This window comes from Camarhynchus parvulus, chromosome 4 (genome assembly GCF_901933205.1).
Source record: "Camarhynchus parvulus chromosome 4, STF_HiC, whole genome shotgun sequence".
Lineage (NCBI taxonomy): Eukaryota > Metazoa > Chordata > Aves > Passeriformes > Thraupidae > Camarhynchus > Camarhynchus parvulus.
The window spans coordinates 47,801,880-47,821,574 of NC_044574.1; the positions used below are offsets into that span (position 1 = coordinate 47,801,880).

General features: G+C 54.9%; 1 protein-coding gene across 3 annotated transcripts; it reads right to left on the bottom strand.

The window, feature by feature from the left end:
- Positions 1-818: 818 nt before the first annotated feature.
- PITX2 (paired like homeodomain 2) lies at positions 819-18,699 on the bottom strand. 3 transcript variants are annotated; one of them, XM_030948148.1, is made up of 5 exons: positions 15,242-15,370; positions 12,932-12,987; positions 5,151-5,414; positions 4,246-4,451; positions 821-2,403 (listed from the first exon to the last, which is right to left on the bottom strand). In XM_030948148.1, exons 2-5 carry the CDS (start codon positions 12,975-12,977, stop codon positions 1,840-1,842), a joined length of 1,080 nt encoding a protein of 359 aa, XP_030804008.1. In that variant the 5' UTR covers positions 12,978-12,987; positions 15,242-15,370; the 3' UTR covers positions 821-1,839. The 3 variants fall into 3 exon arrangements, with proteins under 3 accessions (XP_030804011.1, XP_030804009.1, XP_030804008.1); XM_030948151.1 differs by lacking the exons at positions 5,151-5,414; positions 15,242-15,370 and adding an exon at positions 18,678-18,699 and having other exon boundaries at positions 819-2,403; XM_030948149.1 differs by lacking the exon at positions 5,151-5,414 and having other exon boundaries at positions 819-2,403.
- Positions 18,700-19,695: the final 996 nt, after the last annotated feature.

Consider the following 19,695-nt stretch of genomic DNA (forward strand, 5'->3'; position numbering starts at 1 on the left):
TCTCCCTCTCTTCTCTGCTCCTCTTCCCGTCTATGCGCTGGGGGGAAGGAGCCTCTCCGCCGTGTCCGCCCGCCCCCGGGCTACCTCGGCCGCTCCTCCCGACCTCACAAAGGCGCGCAACGAGCGCGCAAAGGCCGCTCAAGGATTAAGCTCGCTCTCACCGCGTAGAGTTTCCTCCCTGCCGTCCCCTGCGCCCCTCGCCAGTTTACGCGCCTGCGGAATTTCTTCGTGTCTCGATATTCCCTCTGGATCCTGCGGCTGCCCACCCTCTCGGCAGCCCCTCCTCGCCCGCCCGGGGTGTGAGCCGATGGGAGGGCCGAGCAGCAATTCATCTTGATTTGTTTCAATTGTCTGGCGATGGCAAAGTTATAATCCTGTATAATTTCACGAACAAGCAGGTTGAGAATGAATGGGTCAATATTATTTAAAACAAAACACACGAGAGCACGACCTTTCCCTTCAACGACGTGTTGCAGCACGAAGTCGCAGGAAACTCGGGCTAACCTCTCACCCCCCGCGCTCCACGGGGTTGCAGTTATTTGGGCTGCTCTTTGTTTCTCCATGTCTGAAAGGGGGATTTGGAAATAGAAATGTAATATTACATGAAGGATCTGCCCGCTGAAGGGAGAGGAGGTGAGCGCAGGGGGCGGCAAAGGGGACAAATTATTTTGAACGGGAGCAGTTTGTTTGCAAGCTGTCTTTTTAAATTTTTTTCTCCCCCACTCCCTTTTCTTTAATGTAATAAAAGCTTCTTTCACAGCAGGACAAATTTAGGCTCGAGATACAGCAGCTTTGTGGCAGGTAATTCTCGAGTCCAGCGATGTCAAATAATCCATTTTCTCGGGGCTGTGCGGGGAAATAAAAGGACCCAAGGGGTACACGTCCCATGGTTCTCTAGTATGCAACGTTAGAGCGAGGGATTTTTTTTTTAACGCGGAAAAAAAAAAGCGCCAGCATTTATTTGCATTGCAAAAGTACTACCCCGCGTTGCCAGAGAACGAGATCCAGTGTCAACTATCAGTCAATCATTGCAGACTAGTTGCTACTGCGCAGCTTGGCTCAGTAAATAAAAAAATCCAGACAGAACTGTATGCTGTATATTTTACTCCCATGAAATAAAACACATTTTTTTTCATGTTTGCTGAAAAGTAAAACAATAATATTGTACGAAATGTTATACACAGGGCATGTTTTACATTGCAATATCAGAAACATCATTGCATCCACCAGAGGTACTATTCTAAAACTGATATTCACACAATTTTTTTTAATAATTATATGTTAGAAACATACAGTGCCGCATTTAGTATATACATTCCCTTGCTCGCAAGCGAAAAAATCCTAATCGCTTCTGTGTAACATGCTTTATTTTAAAGCCTAACCTTTTAAAAACACTGTTGTGATATTACTAACAACTGCTTTTATAAAATTAATTTGACATTTCGATATATATACATCCTTTCAGTCATTTTTATGTTAACAATGCTAAACTTAAAAAATAACAAGCTTATAGTAACATTAAAATGTCATATCATATCCAGTCAAACATTTGTCCATATATATATATATATATATATGTCCTTGTAACTGTTGAAATACTCTTAGTGAAAGAAAGATCTCCGAATCTGTAGGAGGTCCTTTGAAAACAAAGGAACTATCTTATTTCAGTGGTTTCCTCTTTTTTTTTTTCTCCTCTCTCTCTCTTTTTCTCTCTCTTCCTCTCTGCCTCTGATTTTTCCTCCTTTCTCTTTCTCTCTAGTGCCCATTACTTTCTAGTGAAATTCTCAGTCTCTGCGGGAAATGGGGAGGGATTCCCACGCAGTTTCCTACTTGGATGTTTCACACGGGTCTGTCCACCGCGTACTGGCAGGCGCTCAGGTTGGAAGCGGGGTTCTGCACACTGGCATAGCCAAAACTGGAGTGCTGCTTGGCTTTAAGTCTCAGACTTGCCAAGCTCGAGTTACATGTGTCCCTATAAACATACGGAGGTGTTGGAGGAGCATAAGGACAGGCTGGCGTTGGCACTGCAGAATTCAGGGAGGGATTGCTCAAGTTGTTCAAGTTATTCAGGCTGTTGAGGCTGGAGCCGGGCACCCCGGTGACTGCAGAAGGTACCATGCTTGAAGACATACTCATGGAGGATATGGAGTTTGGAGGGGAGAACATGCTCTGAGAAGACAGAGGGTTGACATTCATGGAGTTGAAAAAAGGAAAGCTTTTGGTGGAGAGGGAAGCGGAGGTGAGGCCCTTGGCTGCCCAGTTGTTGTACGAGTAGCCGGGGTACATGTCATCGTAGGGCTGCATGAGGCCGTTAAACTGTGGGCCGAAGCCGTTTTTGCAAAGCTCGGCTTGCTGGTTCCTTTCTCTCTTTCTCCATTTGGCTCTGCGGTTCTTGAACCAAACCTTTGGAAACGGGAGGAGAGGGAGGGAGGGAGATGCAAGTTAGTCAGGAATCACCACTACCACCACTGCAGCCCTTTGCAGGTTCTCGGGACAGCAGCCGAGCCTGTCTGTATAGAAGTTATATATAAAAATTTGTACGAATCTATCTATCTATCTATATATATCTATATATATATGTGACTATATCTCCATGTATAGGTTCACCTCCTCCTCTGTGGAGGCCTGCCCTGGGCCGGAGTACACTGCCGGGACAGCCGAGCATCCTCGGGGCCACTTGGGTTTAGCAAGGCAGATTCGTGGCCGCATAATTCCACCCTCACCACGGCCCCCCCACTCCCCCCCATCCCCCCGCAGCCCTCCACATAATTTGTGATGCTCTAATTCGCTCCACAGAGGCCAACACTTCCTTCTAATTCTCTCCCTTTTCTCCTGCCCCCCATCCCTTCATTTTTCTTTTGGGTTTTTTTTCCCCCTTCCCTTCTCTCTTGGCTTTTTCTGTACTGAAGCCACCCAGGAAAAATACAAAAGTGCAAAAGTGAGAGTAAAACGCCTGGAAGCCCGCGGAATATTTAAGACAATGGTACAGGAAAGGAGAGGGAAGCCAGCAACTAATAAATCCTGGCTTCAGTTTGTTAAAACTACAAGTTCCTCTAGCGTGAAAGCTTCCAGAACCGAAAACCACTTTCTAAACAAACACGTTTCACTGCTCTTTGGAAAAAGAAAAAAAGGGAAAAAGAAGAAAAGGAAAAAAGAAGGGGGGAAAAAATTATCACCATTTAACAAAGTGCTAAATGAGATCTAAGGAACCCTCCCCGCGCAGACAATGGGAAAAGCGTGCCCTTTCCCAATCCACATCTGGGTGTCTGACCCGTCGGGCAGCCGCCAGCAGCCGCCTTACCGTGTGTATTGAAACCACCCAGGGGTGTCTGTGGTGACCCCCACCCTGGTCGAGCTGGGAGGCGGCCGCCCGGGTGCTCCGCGGGGACGGGCCCGTCTGGAGGCACCGCGCGGACCGATACAAAAACTTCCGCGGAAGCCGCACCGCGACCGACAGCGCTCCGTGCTCCGGAGGGACACCGGGCTCGGCCGGGCCCCGCTCCCGCCGCGTGGCTGCCCCGGCGCCAACACCGCCGGCCCGCGGCTGAGAGCCGGCCCCGCTCGCTGCCGCCCCCGGTTCTCACTGTTTCGCTTTCCTCAAGCCACCTCGGGGAGAGGATTTGTGTGGGATTTCCGAAAATCTGAAGGTTCGCCCGTTTAGAGGCTTCTTTTTGTATGTGTGTGTGTTGGGGTTTGTCGTTTTTCTTTTCCGCCCCGAGCGCGGTGTTTGCAGACGAGCAGGATCCGGCTGCGGTATCTCTGCAGCGCCGCGATGGTCCCATAAATCTCAGAGGGGGGTAGAGGGTGGAGAGAGACGCTCGTCGAATTGTGAAACTCAAAGAAATAGAAAATGCAAGGAAGGGCACGTTGGGAGTGCCTCGGAGTGAAGCAAAAGCTCTTGTGTATTTTACATCTTTTTCTCATTAGAGACAGCGCAGGTTGCAGCCTGTTCCAAGTTGCTTTCTTGGCTAATGTTTTTATTAGCGTTTCGATCAAAAGGAGAGGGACGTATTGCACGGTGAGGGCGAAACGTGCAGCAAACCATATTTCAGACACAGAGAGAAAGATCCTAATCTGTCTCGCTTTGACAGAAATGTCCCGCTCTGCCCTGCTTTTGTGCGAAGGCTCTGGAGTTTACATACAAGCCGAAATCGAAAGCAGCTGCAAATATTTCAGCCCTCCTTCCCATTCCCAGCCCACCCTGACCCCCGCTGCTCCGAGCCGGGGTGCAGTGTCAGGACTTACCCTAACCCTGGCCTCGGTGAGATTGGTCCAGACGGCGATCTCTTCCCGGGTGGACATGTCCGGGTAGCGATTCCGCTGGAAGGTGGCCTCCAGCTCCTGCAACTGCTGGCTGGTGAAGTGAGTCCGCTGCCGCCGCTGCCTCTTCTTCTTGGAGGGGTCCTCGGGCCCCGCATCCTCATTCTTGCTCTGTTGGCTCTTATCCTTTTCTGTAAGTGGGGGAAACAAAAAAACAAAACAAGGCGGAAAACGAGAGCGCCTCAGCCTCCTCTCCAGCGGCTGGGGAAAAGCGTGTCCCCAGCGCTGCTGGATCCCGCAGACTGCCCCGAACGCGACTCGCTGCTGTAATGATTAACCCGCGCCGGCCTCCCGCCGCTGCGGCTCCTCCGCGCCCCGCGGGCACCCACGGGCGGCTCTTCCCGGTGGAGCAGCCCCCGCCGGGGCAGCGGGACGGAGCCGCCTCTCCGTATGCAAGCTTTCTGCCTATGTGCATCCGTATTATTCTCCCGTCTGCATACAGGCAATTAGTTTTATTTGCTTACCTACACCCGTGTTATTCGCCCGCCTGTAACAATATTCTTTGTCGGTATATACCCCTATTTGTCCGTCTGTATCGGGATTACTCGCCCATGAAATCCCACGTTATTTGCCGATCTGTATCCATGTAATTCGAATATCCGTACATATGCTACTCGCCTATCCTTACACATGTCATTATCCTCCTCTACGCCGACACACAGACACCGCACGCGAAAAACCACGAAACGCATCTCGGCTCGGGTGCGGGGCGCTCCCGGGCAGAGGGGCGGCGGCGCATCGCGGTCCGCAGGGCTGCCAGCCGGGCCGGAGCAGGACAGGGCTGCGGGGCGCCCGTCGGGCCGGGGTCCCTGCCTCTCACCCCCTCTTACCTGCGGCCTCGGGGCTGGAGGTGTCGGAGATGGTGTGCACCTCCAGCCGGTGCTTGGCAGACTCCAGGGAGGAACGCGCCTGCCCCGGCGCCAGCGCCGTCGCCATGGCCAGCGCGGGCTGGTGGTGATGGCAGGATGATGAAGAGGAGGAGGAGGAGGAAGGTGAGGAGGAGCACAGCTTATTCCCGGCTCCCAGGCGCTCCAGGCTTAACGGGTCCTTCATGCAGTTCATCGGCAAAAGGACGCCAAAGTCTACGTGCGCGCCTGGGGGGTCGATAGGAGAAGGTGTGCGTGTGTCTGTAGGTGTCGGTACGTGTAGGAGGGTCCGCGCAGCGCCCCCTCCGCGGACGCGGAGCAGCCCCGCGGCTCCGGGGGTCAGGACTGCCGGCCGGGGAGCCGCTCCGGGGCGAGCGACGTTCAACTAGAGCCCGGGAGGCACGGCGAGCCTCGAAGCCCCCGCCGCCCGGGGGGGCGAGGCGGCGGCGACAGGAGAGCGGGCGAGTCCGGTCCTGTAAGAGCCGTCACGGCGACACGGCAGCTCCCCGGCCGGCGGCCCCCGGCCCGCCGCGGGGCTCCGCGGGGCGGGGGCGGCGAGGCGCGGCGGCGCTCCGCGGGGCGCTCCTCTCCGCTGCCCGCGCATGGACCCGCGCCGCGGCCGGCCCCGCACCGCATCAGCTCAGCCGCTTCCCTCTTGGCCTGACATCTTAAACCGGCGGCGGCCTTCCCCGCGCCGCACGTCACCCGTCCCGCCCCGCCCCGCCCCCGCCCCGCCCCTTCTCCGCCCGCCCCGCCCCGCCCGCGCCCCGCCCTGCCCGCGCGGCCCTGCGCGCCCCGCACCGCCCCCCGCGCTCTCCCGGGGATGGGCACACCCGGCCCCCCAGAGAAAACCTGCGCCCGGTGTGCCCGCCGGGGCTACCCGCGCCTGCAGAGCCCGGCCGCCGCCGCAGGCCCACGGGGCACCCCGTCCGAGCGGCTCCGAGCGCGTCCCCTCCGCGCCTCGCCGCGCTCCCGGACCTGCGGGGCTGGGGAGCGGGGAGCTCGGCACTGCCAGAGCCGCTGCAGGAGGGTGGAGGAAAGCCCGATTCCCTCCTCGTGGAGGGGGTGGAAAATAAACGGGACGGGGGGCGCGGCCCGTTAGACAGCAGACTTTGTGCCGGTAACAGCGACAATTAAACGCAAACGACAACAACCTCCCCTCTGCGACACAGCTACGGAAAGCTTCACACCGCGCTCGGAGGTCCCCGACCTCTTCTAGTCCCCGCGCTCGCCGGCTTTCTGCCCTTCCTCTCTGCCCGCACTAAAGGCGGGGGAAAAATCCTTTCCTTGGTTCCGCCATTCCCGCCCCTTCCCTGCGACCAGGTTCCCAGAAGTTAGCCCCCAAGGAGGCTTTCCCACCCCGGTTTTACCACTTACTTGCACAGTAATCCGCGGGACCATTCCTCCCTCTTGGCGTGGACCCGGAGGGACCATCCCACCCCCCGGGGCGCCCAGAGCAGCCCACGAACTCGAGCCCAAGCAAGCCGTTCACAGAATTTGGCCAAGTCCCACACCGATCCGCACAACCGCGCACAAACTTCTCAAACCCCTCTCCGAGGTCTGGGGACAGGATTGGACCCCTCGCCCGGGCAGCGGCAGTAGAGGGACGGGCTACGCTGTCCCGCAATCCCCACTCGTGGGACCGCTTATGGCGCCGGAATGGGGCTACTGTGGACCCGTGTCTCGCAGGAAGGAGGTGCGGGGCTTTTTCACGCGCGTCTAAGGCGGGGACAGGTTGCCCTACCATGCTGGCCAGGTCCTCCTGGGGCAGAGGAATCCGTCCCCGAGCCCTAGCCCGCAGAGCCGACCCTGGCCCAGCCGAGCTGTGGCCATCTTAGGGATGGGGATTCCGAAGTAGCCCAGGAGCGGAAAACGCAGGTTTGCGTCTCTATCTTCAATTTATCTGACTGGTCACTGGTACTGAAAAGTTAGCGAAAGCTTCCCCTTGATGTGGCCCTACACATTCACACCCCAGCGCCCAAACTTTTCTGTGTCCCATGCCCATCCCGTCCGCCACACCCCACCCCCACCTCCCTCAAGAGTCTTCCTCACTCGCTGATTCTCGTTCGAGGTACGTATCATCCATCGCAATCTTAGTTATCGCTAAATTATACATATTACTTTCGCAGCCTGTTAGTAAAGAAGGTTAAATTAATTTACATTCTGCTCATTATCTGGTGTTTAAATGACGTGTTTTTATCCCTGAGATTTGGCAAAGAATCTCTTTCCTCAGACCCCACAGCGTTTCGATGGAGACAATGCTCTTACATTTGTAGTGGATTTTAATCTGATAAGACTCTAATTTGCTTAAGTCTTTTAAATAGGGGGTTTAAAATGATTCTAGCCGTTTTCTTATTGAATTTCCTCTAATTCCCCCAAGATCATAAAGTATATGTGTAAAGTAAATATTTCCTCCCTTTGCACCGGCAGCAGATGACCTATAACTAAGTCAATATGAATCCAGCTCCATTCTGCACAATTTGTTTACCAATCATATCCCAGTTTCTTCTTAACCTCTCGCTACCTCTGTGGTCCCGCATCTAGAACCGCCCCCCCGGCCTTTCCCCATAGCGGGGCCGTGCCAACATCGCGGTCAGGGCGCTGCCCCAGCCCTGGCCAAGCGGGCGCGGCCTCGGCCTCTCAGCGAGGGGCACCTGGGAGGGGGCGCTGCCCCTCTCCAGCCCCACGTCGGGGTGAAAACAAGTGTGCAAAGCCCTGGGGTGGGGGAGCCGGAGGGAGAGGTGATACGGAGGTATCTCCTCCTTCCTCCCCCCCTTTTTTCTTTTCAGACGGGGCAATGCATCAAAGCATCCCTGTCTTGGACGACACCCATCACCATTTTTTTGGGTTTTTTTTGCATTAATTTATTTTCAGTCATTTTGGGGCAGTGCTGGCTTCTGCCGCCGCACCTCGAAGCGGAAAGTCCCTCCCGCGTGCGGGGCGCGGAGCGCTTGTTACGCGCTTTATGCCGCGGCAGGGCGAGCGCCGGTGGCCGCCGTGCCCGCCGGCCGCAGCCCCGCTCTCTCGGGACATTTGACGGGGCAGGCAGCTCCCGGCGCGTTCCCCCAGAGAACGGGGAAAAGAGGAGGAGGGCCCGGCCACCGCACCGCCCTATCGCATCTTCCCTAGCTCCAGCCGCGCGTCCCACAGCCACGGGCGTGACAGACTCTCCAGCCGTCCCCGCATCCCGAAAAGAGACGCACAACAGTGGCCCGGGCCCCGGCAGCCCAGAGGGAGAGGCTGTCGGCATTTCCTTACGTGCCTTTGATTAAAACTCCCCCATCCCGGGCAGGAGGGGAGCTACCACACAGCATTAGTTGTCATGGTGACCATAAATCACGTAAATCCAAAAATACCCACCTATAATCTGAGATGAAGCTTTTATTTCCCAAGTGAAATAATATTTTAAAAGCTGTCAGCCAACCGAAAAACAACCTAATTGTAGTCACCCAGGTAATATATTAGCGGTAAAGGTTTCAATTAAAATGTCAAGTGTTTTAAATTTTTTTTCTTTTTTTCCCCCCCTTTTTTTTTTTTTTTCTGGTGGAAGTTCCCATCCCCTCTCGGGTTCGGGTCCTGGCCACGAAGTTGCCCCCGCCAGCTCACTCGCGTACCGACTCTCCGCGCCTTCTGCGTGCGGCTGCCATCATCAAAGAAAATCCCAAAACTATTTTGGGAATTGCTCTCTTTCCTTTTCCCCCTGAGCTGTAGGGCCCATCGGGGACGCGCCCAGATGGACTGGGAGACGTCCGCCATCTACGACAAATGCGGAATCGGGGATGCTCCCCGCTCCGCATCACCTTTTTAATTTCATGGGAGTTTTGGTGTGGTTTTTTCCCTGTTTGATTTGTTCGTTGATCGGTTGGGGCTTTTTGTGTGTTTTTTTTTTTTTTTTTTTTTTAGTTTCTCCACGCTGTTTTTTGAGTTTATTTGGAATGCCCGGTGCCCGCCCCGGTGCGGCAAGCGTGAGGGCCGAGAGCAGGGCCGGGAGCTGAGCGGCTTTGCTGGGGATGCCGGAGGGTGGCCAGACCTACTGCGGGTATTTATTTTCCCACTTTTCCTTTATCGCCTCACGAGATCTTTGTTTCTAGGCGTAATACTCCCCTAAATGGATAAATTGGTTCTTATGTAGAGCCTCCAACTAGTCCTGTTGTCTTTTACCTTTGGCTTGTTGTCTTTCGCCTATCTCGGATTACCGGGTATTCTCCTCGATGAAGAGCCATTAATTACCCATTCAGTCAATATTAGGAAGACTACAGAGCTTTTTACATAGGATTAAGAAGACATCAGATTGTTCCGTTAGTATATTCCTACTCACGAAAAAGCTTTCGTTATACATTTAGTTTTCCCTGGAGTGAGGCTAACAACTGCTGCATATATTATTCTCAGACGCCAACCAATTCTATAAGCGAAGCGCAATAAATAACTTCTAATTTGCGCTTGGCGGGGGGTGCGGGACGGGGCGCGCACCTTCCGAGGCGCCGCGCAGGGGCAGCGCACCAGCGAAGGGCTTGCGCCCTGGGCAGGGAACATCTCGGCTCCACGGCTTGGGTCACAATTCCGGGGACAAATTTGGCCACGCTATGTGGAGGAGAGGGTGCCCTCGGCTCTGCCTGGCGGCCCAGCGGCGGCAGCGATGCTCCGGCTCCGCCTCAGCCCCCCCGCCCTCGCTCCCTCCCGCGGGGGCAGAGCCTGCGCGCCCACCTCGGCCCGGGGCTCAAAAAAGGCACCCGCGACCTTTGCTTGGCACGCTGCGGTGTCTTCAGCCGGTCTGAATGAAAGCTGAATCAGCGTTAGGTTTTAAGTTTTTGTTTTTGAAAAGAATGTTCAGTTACGGAATTGTCAGACCAATTTTTTTTCTTCTTTTTCCCTTTTTTTTTTTTTCGATAGTGTTCAAACAATCAATTTGGAATGCTGAATGGTGATACAAGACGGAATGTAATTTCAACATTTTATGCTGGAAGCTGCTGTTTCAGCAATACCCAGATTATCGATTACAGGGAAGGATTCCTTAAGTAGAATTCACAGACCTAACAAATCGTATAGATTATATATATATATACACGTACACATAAATACCTTAAGCATCCTTTCACCCTGCATAAAAATTACTCAAACAAACCCACCACCTACAACCGTTTACAAGTGCCGTGGATCTGCCGAAGCATGTGCCGAAGTTTTCCTAATTTTGTGGGACTGGTCACCCGGCAGCAACTTTCTTGTCTCTCTGAAGAAATCTGACACCCGCCGGGTTGCGTTTGACACCCTAGGCTGCAATAATATTTTCATACTTTCCCATTTTCCTTTCCTCGCTATGGCCACGGACTCGTTTCTTCTGGAACATCCCTGCCCCTCTGCGCCCTATTCCCCGCGGGAAGCCGGCATGCCGTGTAGTTTTGGAGGGTCTCCTACTGAATTTCCTTTCCTCCTTTCGCAGAACCATCGATTTGACAAAACAGTCGCATGTTTTGCTGTTAATGCCAGTGGTTCTAGTTAGCCACCATTCTCCTCGTGGCCACCGACGGTGCTTATCTGGCGAAATTACCTCACCGCCCTCGTAATTTCCCAAGCTGAAATGTGACAGAGAGGGGTCCCCAATCACCCCTGCTTCCTTCGCTGCCCCAAGGGTCAGACTTTTTGCAAACTAAATCCTAAAAGCATGACGTCCTTACAGTCAGGTAAGACAAAAATCAGCGAGTACCGCGCGGGTTTAAGCAAATCAAAGCCAAGACCCAGCAAATCCCTCCGGAATCACGAGAAAACACCCGTGATTTCTACGATTTACAGCAAGTCACCCGAGCAGCTCAGGGCGTCTCGGGACTTGCCATTATCCGTCGCACAGAGGCAGGGACTGAGGCAGCACACAGGGTTCATCCCCATATCTGCAGGAATATATTCCCATATCGGCAGGGATATATCCGTATCCGAGGTCGTCGCGCTTCCCTTCCCCGTAAATGGGAGCGTTTTAATGGTCAGGCAACACCGCCGTTGCTTCTCGGACTCGGACGTATGTTTTAATTAATGGCATTAAAGGTGTTTAGATAGCAATTTCCCCTGAAGCCTGGAGAGTGAAAAACAGACCGGCTGGTACGGTAACAAGGCAGGAAATTTTGCGTGTACTACAATAATCCAGGTTCATAATTGATGTTTAAGAAAATAACCATTTGTTTCTCGGCAGAGGAAGTTAAAGTTACCGTGTCAGGGAGCATATGTGGATATTACTTTTATAAATACTTAGTCGAATAAAGCTGACTTGGAAGGGCTCATAAATTTATTATATCAGAAAGGTCCCCACTTTCCCATTAGATTGTGCTAAGGGCTTTGATTAAGACCACCTGTTCATCGGGAAGAAAAGGCAGGGGAGGGTAAAAAGGCCTTTCTTATTTGCAAACCATATATAAAGCAATGTCACCCTTCCTTTCCACATTATTTAACACTTATTACTGGCCGAGGGAAAAAGTGCCAGACCCTGGTAAAGCCTATTTGTGCACAATTTAATATCGTGTATGTTTCCGGGATTAAAAATTATCGGTTCGTAATACTTTGGCGTTTGGAATTACCCCGGATTTTGCTCGCTAACCTTCCTTTAGCTTAAGCGTTTCTTCTTCTAGGGGTTTTGATGTCCAGCTAGCAAATCCTGCCTAAAGTCCCGGGGGGTGGGTGGACTCGAGAAGGGGACGTGGCCTCTCCTGAAATCATTGGATGTTATTTGAGAAATAGCGAGCTGTTTGGCCAAACAGGGTTAATACAGTATTCTCACAAGGAAGTGTTTAACCACGAGACCAGGAATACGTGCATTATTAATTCACTCTAGTTTCCTGTATTATTAATTCAGGTTAATGTATTTTATTTAAACAAAATTACGTTTATCTTGGATTAAACAGTCTCTCGAAATACAGAGCCCTTGTTTTCTTCTTTGTAATATGTTTGCATTGCTGTTTTTCTTTACCACCCCTCGGGCTCGCCTGTCAGACCCCCTGAAAAGGGCAAGGGAAGAGAGACAGGAGCTCGCTCTGCTGCAGACGGAGCGTTGTGGGGGTGCCTACCTCTGGGGGCAGGAGAGGGCTGGCGGCTTGTTTACGGGCGCGGGGTGGTGTCAAAAAATAGAAAATAAAAATAAATACGAGGGCGACGCTGCGGGTGTCTAAACGGCGCGCTGACAGCGATGCTTTTTTTGGGGGACGCGGGCTGGCGGCGGGAGCCGCTGCGCGCCCGCAGCCGCGGGGGTGCGCGCACCCCCTTTCCCACTTCCCTTTCTCTTCCCTGTCCCGCGGCCGCGCACCTCCCGGCGCAAGCGGCGCCCGGCGCGCCGCGGGCGGACAGCAGAGGGCGCCCTGGCGCCGCGCAGGCGGGCCCGACCCGCCGCTGCCGCCGCCCCGCAGCGCGCCCGCGGAGCGGCGCGGAGGGGCCGCTGCGGGTCACTGGCGCTGGGGGCGGCCGCCCAGACGCCGTGCTGACCCGGACACCGGCCGGCTCCGTGCGGCCCTCCGGCTCATCTCCCCCCTTAGATGTCCGCCTTCGGAATAGAGACACTCGACGGCGGCGGGCTGCACGCCTGGGGACGGGGACGCGGCGGGGCGGCGCAGGGGAGAGGTAACTGGGTGGGTGGGTGTCAGCGCCCGACGCTGCGCAGCCCTTCGCGGAGGCGGCGCCGCTTCCCCGGGGCCGGCCCGCCTGGCTGCACACCCGCGCAGCGCTCGCACGGCAGCGGGGCCTCCGGGCCGGCGGGCCGCGGTGTCTCTTACCTAGCTGAACACAGGCGGAGACAAGTTTGCGGCAGTTGGACTCCATTACCCGTTATCTGCAAAAGATGAATGGTTTTAAAACAATTACTTTGGGATTGAAAAATACGGGCAAAAATCCGAAACACAGCCGCCCCGGGAGCTACGTCGCAACGACGCGGGCTGGATCGCGCACATTTCTCCAGTGATACGCGCAGTGTCCCCTCTCCTTGTCTCAGCCTCAGGCCCCACTAAAGTCACACCACAGGACAGGCGAAACACCCGTGGCTGCTTCCCGGCCCGTCGAACCCTCCGGCCTCCCTGCACCTCTAGTTATTTGGGCACGCGTAGGAGAGTCCCCTAACCTCGTCGCCGTGCTCAGCCGCGGGACAGGCCGACCCCGGTGGCAGGGGTGCCGTAGGACAGTGGGTACCAGCAGCCCCTCCTCCACCGCGGCGGAAGTTGCGCGGCAGCGGCTGCTGCGCCTCCGCGCTCCCCGGCCGCCACCGCCGCCTCCCTCTATCTGAGAGGTCGGGCAGTAAAATCACAGGATTAGTGCCTGATTGAGATGTCTGTTCGTGAGATATTACAAAATTCATTATCACAGCTCTCTACTAACTCGATATGAAGTAACACAGATGGGATTTTATTAGTCCAGGCTTCAAATGTTTACTTATGATAATTTCGAGGGAAATTTGCATGTCACCATCATTTCGGTAATCTTTCTTCTTCTTCTTCGCTTCTTTTTTAATGTCTGGACCGGGCGCATTATTAGCTGGTGCTTAGAAATCCGGCAGCCTGGAGCCGAGGCATGTTTGGGATGGGCAGCGCCAGACACAGCACCCACCGAGAAGGGCCCCGAGGCTCCGGCCCTTCCACCCTCCGCCGGGCAAGCAGGATAAGGCCGTGGAAAAAGGGGAGGAAAGGGGGGAAATAATAAATTAAAAAAAAAAAAAAAACAAGAAAAAAAAGACAAAAGGGGAAAAGGAAACGGGAAGGTGCGGTTATTCGGGCTCCTCGTGGTCGTGTCGTGACATGGCGATTTATATTCCCAGATGAACGACGCCAGGGAGGAACTCCGCTCCCTCCAGCAGCCGGGCCTAGCGCACGAGCAGCGCCTAAATTAATCGGGAAGGCGATTAAGAGAACCTTAATTCTTCGCCGATGGTCCTTATTTCGGGATCGGTCTCCGTCAAGATCAGTCCTGCGTGACAAATGCCCTCCCCCGCGGCCTGCCTCTATGGCTGATTTGTCTCACGAGTGGAGACACACGGCTCCCCCCACGCACACGCCCCGACACCGAGGGGAAGTTTTTCCTCTCTACTGAAATGTCATTCTCTTTGGAGAAAAGTGCCTTTCTCGAACGGATTATTATTATTCCTTCCTCACCCGTATAGCTCCTTCCCTTTCTCCTCTCCTTATCCTCTTAATTTTCGTTGCAAGGCACATCGCAGCACGGGGCCAAGTGGAGCGTTTTCCTATTGTCTCCAGCCCGGCGACACAAACGAAAGCAACTCCACTTGCTTTTCCACTTCCCTTTCTCCGGGTACTCAGATTTAAATACCTCCGCACCTCTGCGCGCCCACAGTCCCAGCAAAAGCACCAGCCGTGCGACCTTGCCTTTCTCCACGGCCGGGCCCTCAGCAGCAACCTGCACGGAGCAACTGCAGGGCGCGGACAGGAAAGCGAGATTATTTTTTTCTTTATAGGTATCTATCACTGTTCCTTCCAGGAAAAAAAATCCACAATCCCCAAAAACTGGAGTCGCTTGGCAAGGATCTCACCGCCCGAAATACTGCGGTCCGTGATTTTGGCGGGAGGCTTTCCGCCAGAGGCCCGCGGCCGCGGGCTCTCAAACGAAAGGGGGGTTCCGTGCGGGGCCTACCCCTCCGCGGTGCCCGCGGGGCAGCCGTGCCCGGCCGTTCTCTCGCGGGCGGTGCCGGGGGAAGACCCCACAGCCGGCTGGGCAGACCCGCCCGCATCGCTTTCGGGCAGCCCGAGCCCGTGCCGCCGCCGCTGCCGCCCCCCGCCCGGCTCCGCGTCTCCGCGCCAGGAAGGCGCTGCCTGCGCGGCCGGTTCCTGGGCGCCCGCCCCGCCGGGGAAGCGGGACCAGCACGGCGGGCGAACGGAGCGGGGGCAGCGCCGCTTCCCTCGCCGACAGCGCTGCGGGACGGGCCGCAGTCGCCCGGGAGGACATCAGCAACCCGAGCCCGCAGGACCCTGCCCAACCGGCCCGCGCTCCCGCTGCTCGTCCCGGGGTGCGCGGAGCCTGGACCTGCCGGGTTCGTAGCCCCGCGCCCGTCCCGCCGGTACCCCCGAGCCTCCCGCACTCACCGGGGCCGGTTGCGCTGCCCGCCCCGCTCTCTCGCTGCTGGTGCCTGTGGCTGGCGGGGGCGGCGGGGCCGCGCCGGGCTCCTGCGCTGGCTGGGGGCCGCGGAGCCGCCGCTGGCTCCCTCCTTCCCCGGCCCCTCCCGCGCCCCGCCCCGCCCCGCCCGCCTCCCCGGGCCCTGACGTCACGCAGGCTCCGCCGAGCGCCCCCCGCCGCCGCGGGCCGGGCCGGGCCGGGGCGGGCGGCTCCGCGGCTCTCCGCGGGCACGGGCGCAGCGGCGGCGGTGGCAGCCCCCGTCCGCGGAGGGGGCAGGGGGCAGGAGGAAGGACAAAAGTCGGCGGAGGCGGCGCGGCGGCGGGCTAGGTAGCCAGAGGAAAACCGAGGTGAGCGAGGACGGCCGTGGCCTCTCCGCGCCCGCGCAGGGCGCGCCCTGCTCCGCCCGGCTGGGGAGGGGGGCACAAGTAACTGTGGCCGAAGTTTCCCGAGCCGGGCTGGTGGCTGTCCTTGCATCAGGTGTGAAGAGGGATCGGCAACCTATTGGGAGAGGTCTCGGTTTCCTGTTTTAATTCACTTTTAATTTTTTTTTCCAATTTTTTTCTTACTTCTTACATATATATATATTTGTATTTTTTTTATTGCGGGGTGTTCTTGTTCGTCCCTGTATCGGTAGCGCGGTGCCGGGATAGCCGAAATCCTGCCGCTCCTCTCTGTTACTCGCCCTGCATCATTTACGCGCGATAGCGAGAAAACGCTACTTTCTCTCTCTTTTCCTCAAAGGACGCCGAGCTGCCTCCAGGGGGAAATTTATTTTCGATTTTGCGGCGTTTTCCGTGTTTAGGAAAATATCGAAGCCGGATTTCTCTATTCAGATCAAACTAAAGCGATCGCTTTTTCTCACAGCATTCCCGCGGCTTTGTTTATAGAGGAACCTCGAGAAAATAAAATAGGCGCTTTACTAACTCGGAGGCTACACCTGATCTCTTTGTGGCTATTTTAAAATTATTTCAGCCTGGAGTGAATTTTAGTTATTTATAGCGGTTAGCAGGGGGCTAGACAGTTATTGCTGGAGGGGAAAGCGAACCCTTGGAAGAGGCCAAGTTTTCCGCGGGTCGTTAAGTCAGCCCAGCCGCAGCCGGCAGCACCGCCGCTCCACGGTGTGCTCAGAAAAGCCCTTTGATTGCGACTCCGCAGCGGTGGCCGCGCTAAGCGGAGGGGGTGACTTTCTCTCGCAAGAAGAGAAATCCTGTGGGAAAATCTAGGGAGAAATAAATTAGTTTACTGCGTCCTTGGCTACCTGCGTTTCTATCCCTGGGAGCGCTCTGCGAGGTGAAATCCAGTTTCTCCGCGCATCCGAAGAAAGAGCGGGAGTGAGAGGGACTCCCAGCTCCCACCTCTCACTTTTGTTTACCTGGGAGAAGCAAACTGCTTGCGCTGGTGCGCATCTTCCCCACACCCCCAGCCCCGTTGTGTGTTGGGCAGGGAAGGCTGGGACTCCCGCCTTGGCAGCGCGGCCGCGGAGCGGGACCGCCCGCCGTTCATCGACCGCCTCCGCGCCGGGCAGCAGCAATCTCCGTCCGCTCCGGAGAGGCTAAAGTGAGCAGCTGGTGGGAAATGCAAATGGCTCCTGGAGAAACATAAGATACTGGATGATTTTCATTCCCTCCTCGAGTGTGTGGAAGGAGCTGGACATACGTTTCACGCTCCTAATCCTTCTTTTACATTTTTAGTCATACTCCTATTAAACAACTAATTAATGCCTAGAATCACCAGGGAATACATTAGACATGCTGCCGTGGAAGAGGGGTTCCAGGGTGTCTGGAAACTATGGAGCCGACTTAATACGAGGATTTCAATTTTTTTTTCCCCTTCTGTCAAAGCAATAAATGTAATAATAGATTTCAGGGCGAGCAAAGGGCGCGACGGCTGTATTTATAGTCTATCTCCTCCCTTTCGCCAGCGCAGTGACAACAGCTTTAAAACCCCCGAGGAGGCTCCGGAGCCATTCCTCGGCGGGTGAGGCGGCAGTGGCGGGGGCTTGCAGCTGCCCCGGCCCGGCTGGGACGCGAAGAGCCGCGCAGAGAGCCCTCCGTGCCGACCCCCGGCAGGCAAGCCGGCTTTCCGAACAGCTTGGGGAGAAGGTCGGAGTTATTTATCGCCCCACTAGACGGAAAAGTTGTTTTCTTAAAACCTATCGCGACTATCCGTTTGCAGGCACCTGGCGCACCAGCCGTGCTACCGACTGCCGTGGGGCTTTTCCTTGGGTGATCCCGGGTCACAGAGTGGGTGAGGCAAAGGAGAGTCCGATCAGCTTCCCGCTGCCCAGGGACGAGGGAAAAAACAAAAAGGCAAAAACCAAAAAAACCCAAACAAAAAAACCCCCAAACCCTAAAATCCAAACCAACTAACCAACATAAAAACCTCAAAGCGTATGTAGCGGTGACTGAGCGCAGAGCCCAGCCGTGTTTCGGGCAGCCCTCAGTGTCTGGCGCAGGCCGCCAGCGCTGGGGAACCGGCGGAAAAGGGAGTTATCCTCCGAAGTGCGCGATGGGACAATTCACGAGCATTTACTTTCTTCATTCCCGGATTATGATCTCAGCCCTTGCAAGCAAACCCTCCCGTCTCCCCCAGCCTCTCCTCCCACCTCTCTGAGCTCCCTATCTGTCAGCAAACGAGTATGTAAATACCTATAGCTGGCTATGTTTAACACACTCAAACATTATTGATTTGTTGGGCTGCTCGAATATTTTCTTCCTGTCTAGATCTGGTTTCAAATTGCTCATTCAGGCTGTTCGTTCCGATGCTACAATACAGTAATTGTTAAAAAATTAAGCATTTCAAATGAACCCATTGATTTGCATATAAATTAAAATTATTACACCTCGCGAATTCTAGTGTTTTATAATCATTTCGAAATTAGTGCTTAACCACTTGATCTGAAAGAAAATATAAATGTCTGTATTGACTTACTAATGAATTGCCTAATTAAAACGTCCCAAGGACGTCGTTCGTTAGCAAGATTGTTAAATCGGGTCACATTAGAGGTAGGGATGACGGTGCGAACCGGAGCGAAGCAACCTCTGTTAACACAGAGTAATATAAGCAGTGATTCCCATATTTATTTTCCTTTGCTTTGATCTCTTACCCCCCTTCTATTATTTCTTTTTTAAAAATAATTTATTTACGCTTTCTCCCTTTCTCTCCTTCTCTTTTTTATTTTTTATTTACTTTGTAAAATAATGAAGTAAAAAGAAGAAGAAGAGCAAATATCTGCCTCTGCGCTCCGAGCCTGCAGTCGCCGCTTCCCGGGCGGGCGCGGATGCCCTCGGCCGGAGCCGCTCTCGGCTCGCATCTCGCCGGCAGCGACCGTCTGCTGGAAGCAGGGAAGAGCAATCACAGCTGGCGAGGCCCGTCCCGCCAAAGAGATGCTAACACGGCACTTACCTTCGTCATGAAACTAGGCATAAAAAGGTAGCTCTTCCTAGGAGAGGCAGTGCAAAGGAATGCGAGAAGTTCAGAGGAAAAAAAAAAAAAAAAAAAAAAAAAAAAAAGAAAGAAAGAAAGAAAAAAAAAAGACCGGCTGTGCGAAAATCTGTAGCCTCGGGGGCTAGCCAGCAACCCCTTTCATTTCAAGCACTTATTGATTTGCTGTTGTCATCTTTGGCGACGCAGAAGGACACTTGAAAGAATTTCTGATGGGGCTCTGATCTGAGAAACGAGGTGACCTGACCAGGCTCTCACCAAATTCTTAATTACCACATCAACTGCCTTCAAATAATAAAAAAAAAAAAAAAGGGGGGGGAAAAAGGGGGGAGGGGGAGAAGAGCGGCGGGGGGGGGGGGGGGGGATATTAGACAGCGCCGGAGTTTGCTTATCCGAGCTTTTTTAACCACTCAGAAACTCTCCGTGTCTCCTGCTCCCACCGCTGCAGCCGCGGTCCTGCACCCAGATGACCCCATCCCCGCCCGCCCCAGCCCCTGCTCCCCGCAGGCCCCAGCTGTCGGCCCACCGGCGCAGCGATCCAGCGAGCCCGCGGGCGCGGAGCAGCCGCGGGGCTCTGCGGAGGGGCCGGCGCAGTGAAACCGCTCTTCCTGCCGGCCGCCCATGCGCCACCCCCCGAAGCCCCCTTCCTTTCCCCCAGACCTAAAGCAGGTCTGGGGAGCAGCCCTCCGTGGGCCAGGGAGGCGAGCCTGGGAAGAGAGTTACTAAAGAAAACACTTCAAATGCAGCAGATCTCAGAGGAGATGGGGAGAGAGGTCAAGACAACTCTGTGTGTGTGTATGTGTGTATGTGTGCATATGCGTGTGTTACACTCAGCCAGACATGCAAGCCTGCGACTTGTCTGCAGCCAGCTGCTAAGAGTACCATCAAAACTAGATGTATACACTCCAAGCAGGGGAGCAAAAAAAGGAAAATTCAGATGAGGAAATCAACATGAAAAACATACTGTCAAAGGCAGTGC

Excerpts from the sequence above, each read along its gene's own strand:
- PITX2 (XM_030948148.1), bottom strand. The coding sequence starts at position 12,977 with ATGGAGTCCAACTGCCGCAAACTTGTCTCCGCCTGTGTTCAGCTAG. Across the intron at positions 5,415-12,931 it reads CTCCGCCTGTGTTCAGCTAG|GCGCGCACGTAGACTTTGGC; the intron begins GTAAGAGACACC and ends TCGACCCCCCAG. Across the intron at positions 2,404-4,245 it reads TCACCGAGGCCAGGGTTAGG|GTTTGGTTCAAGAACCGCAG; the intron begins GTAAGTCCTGAC and ends CCGTTTCCAAAG.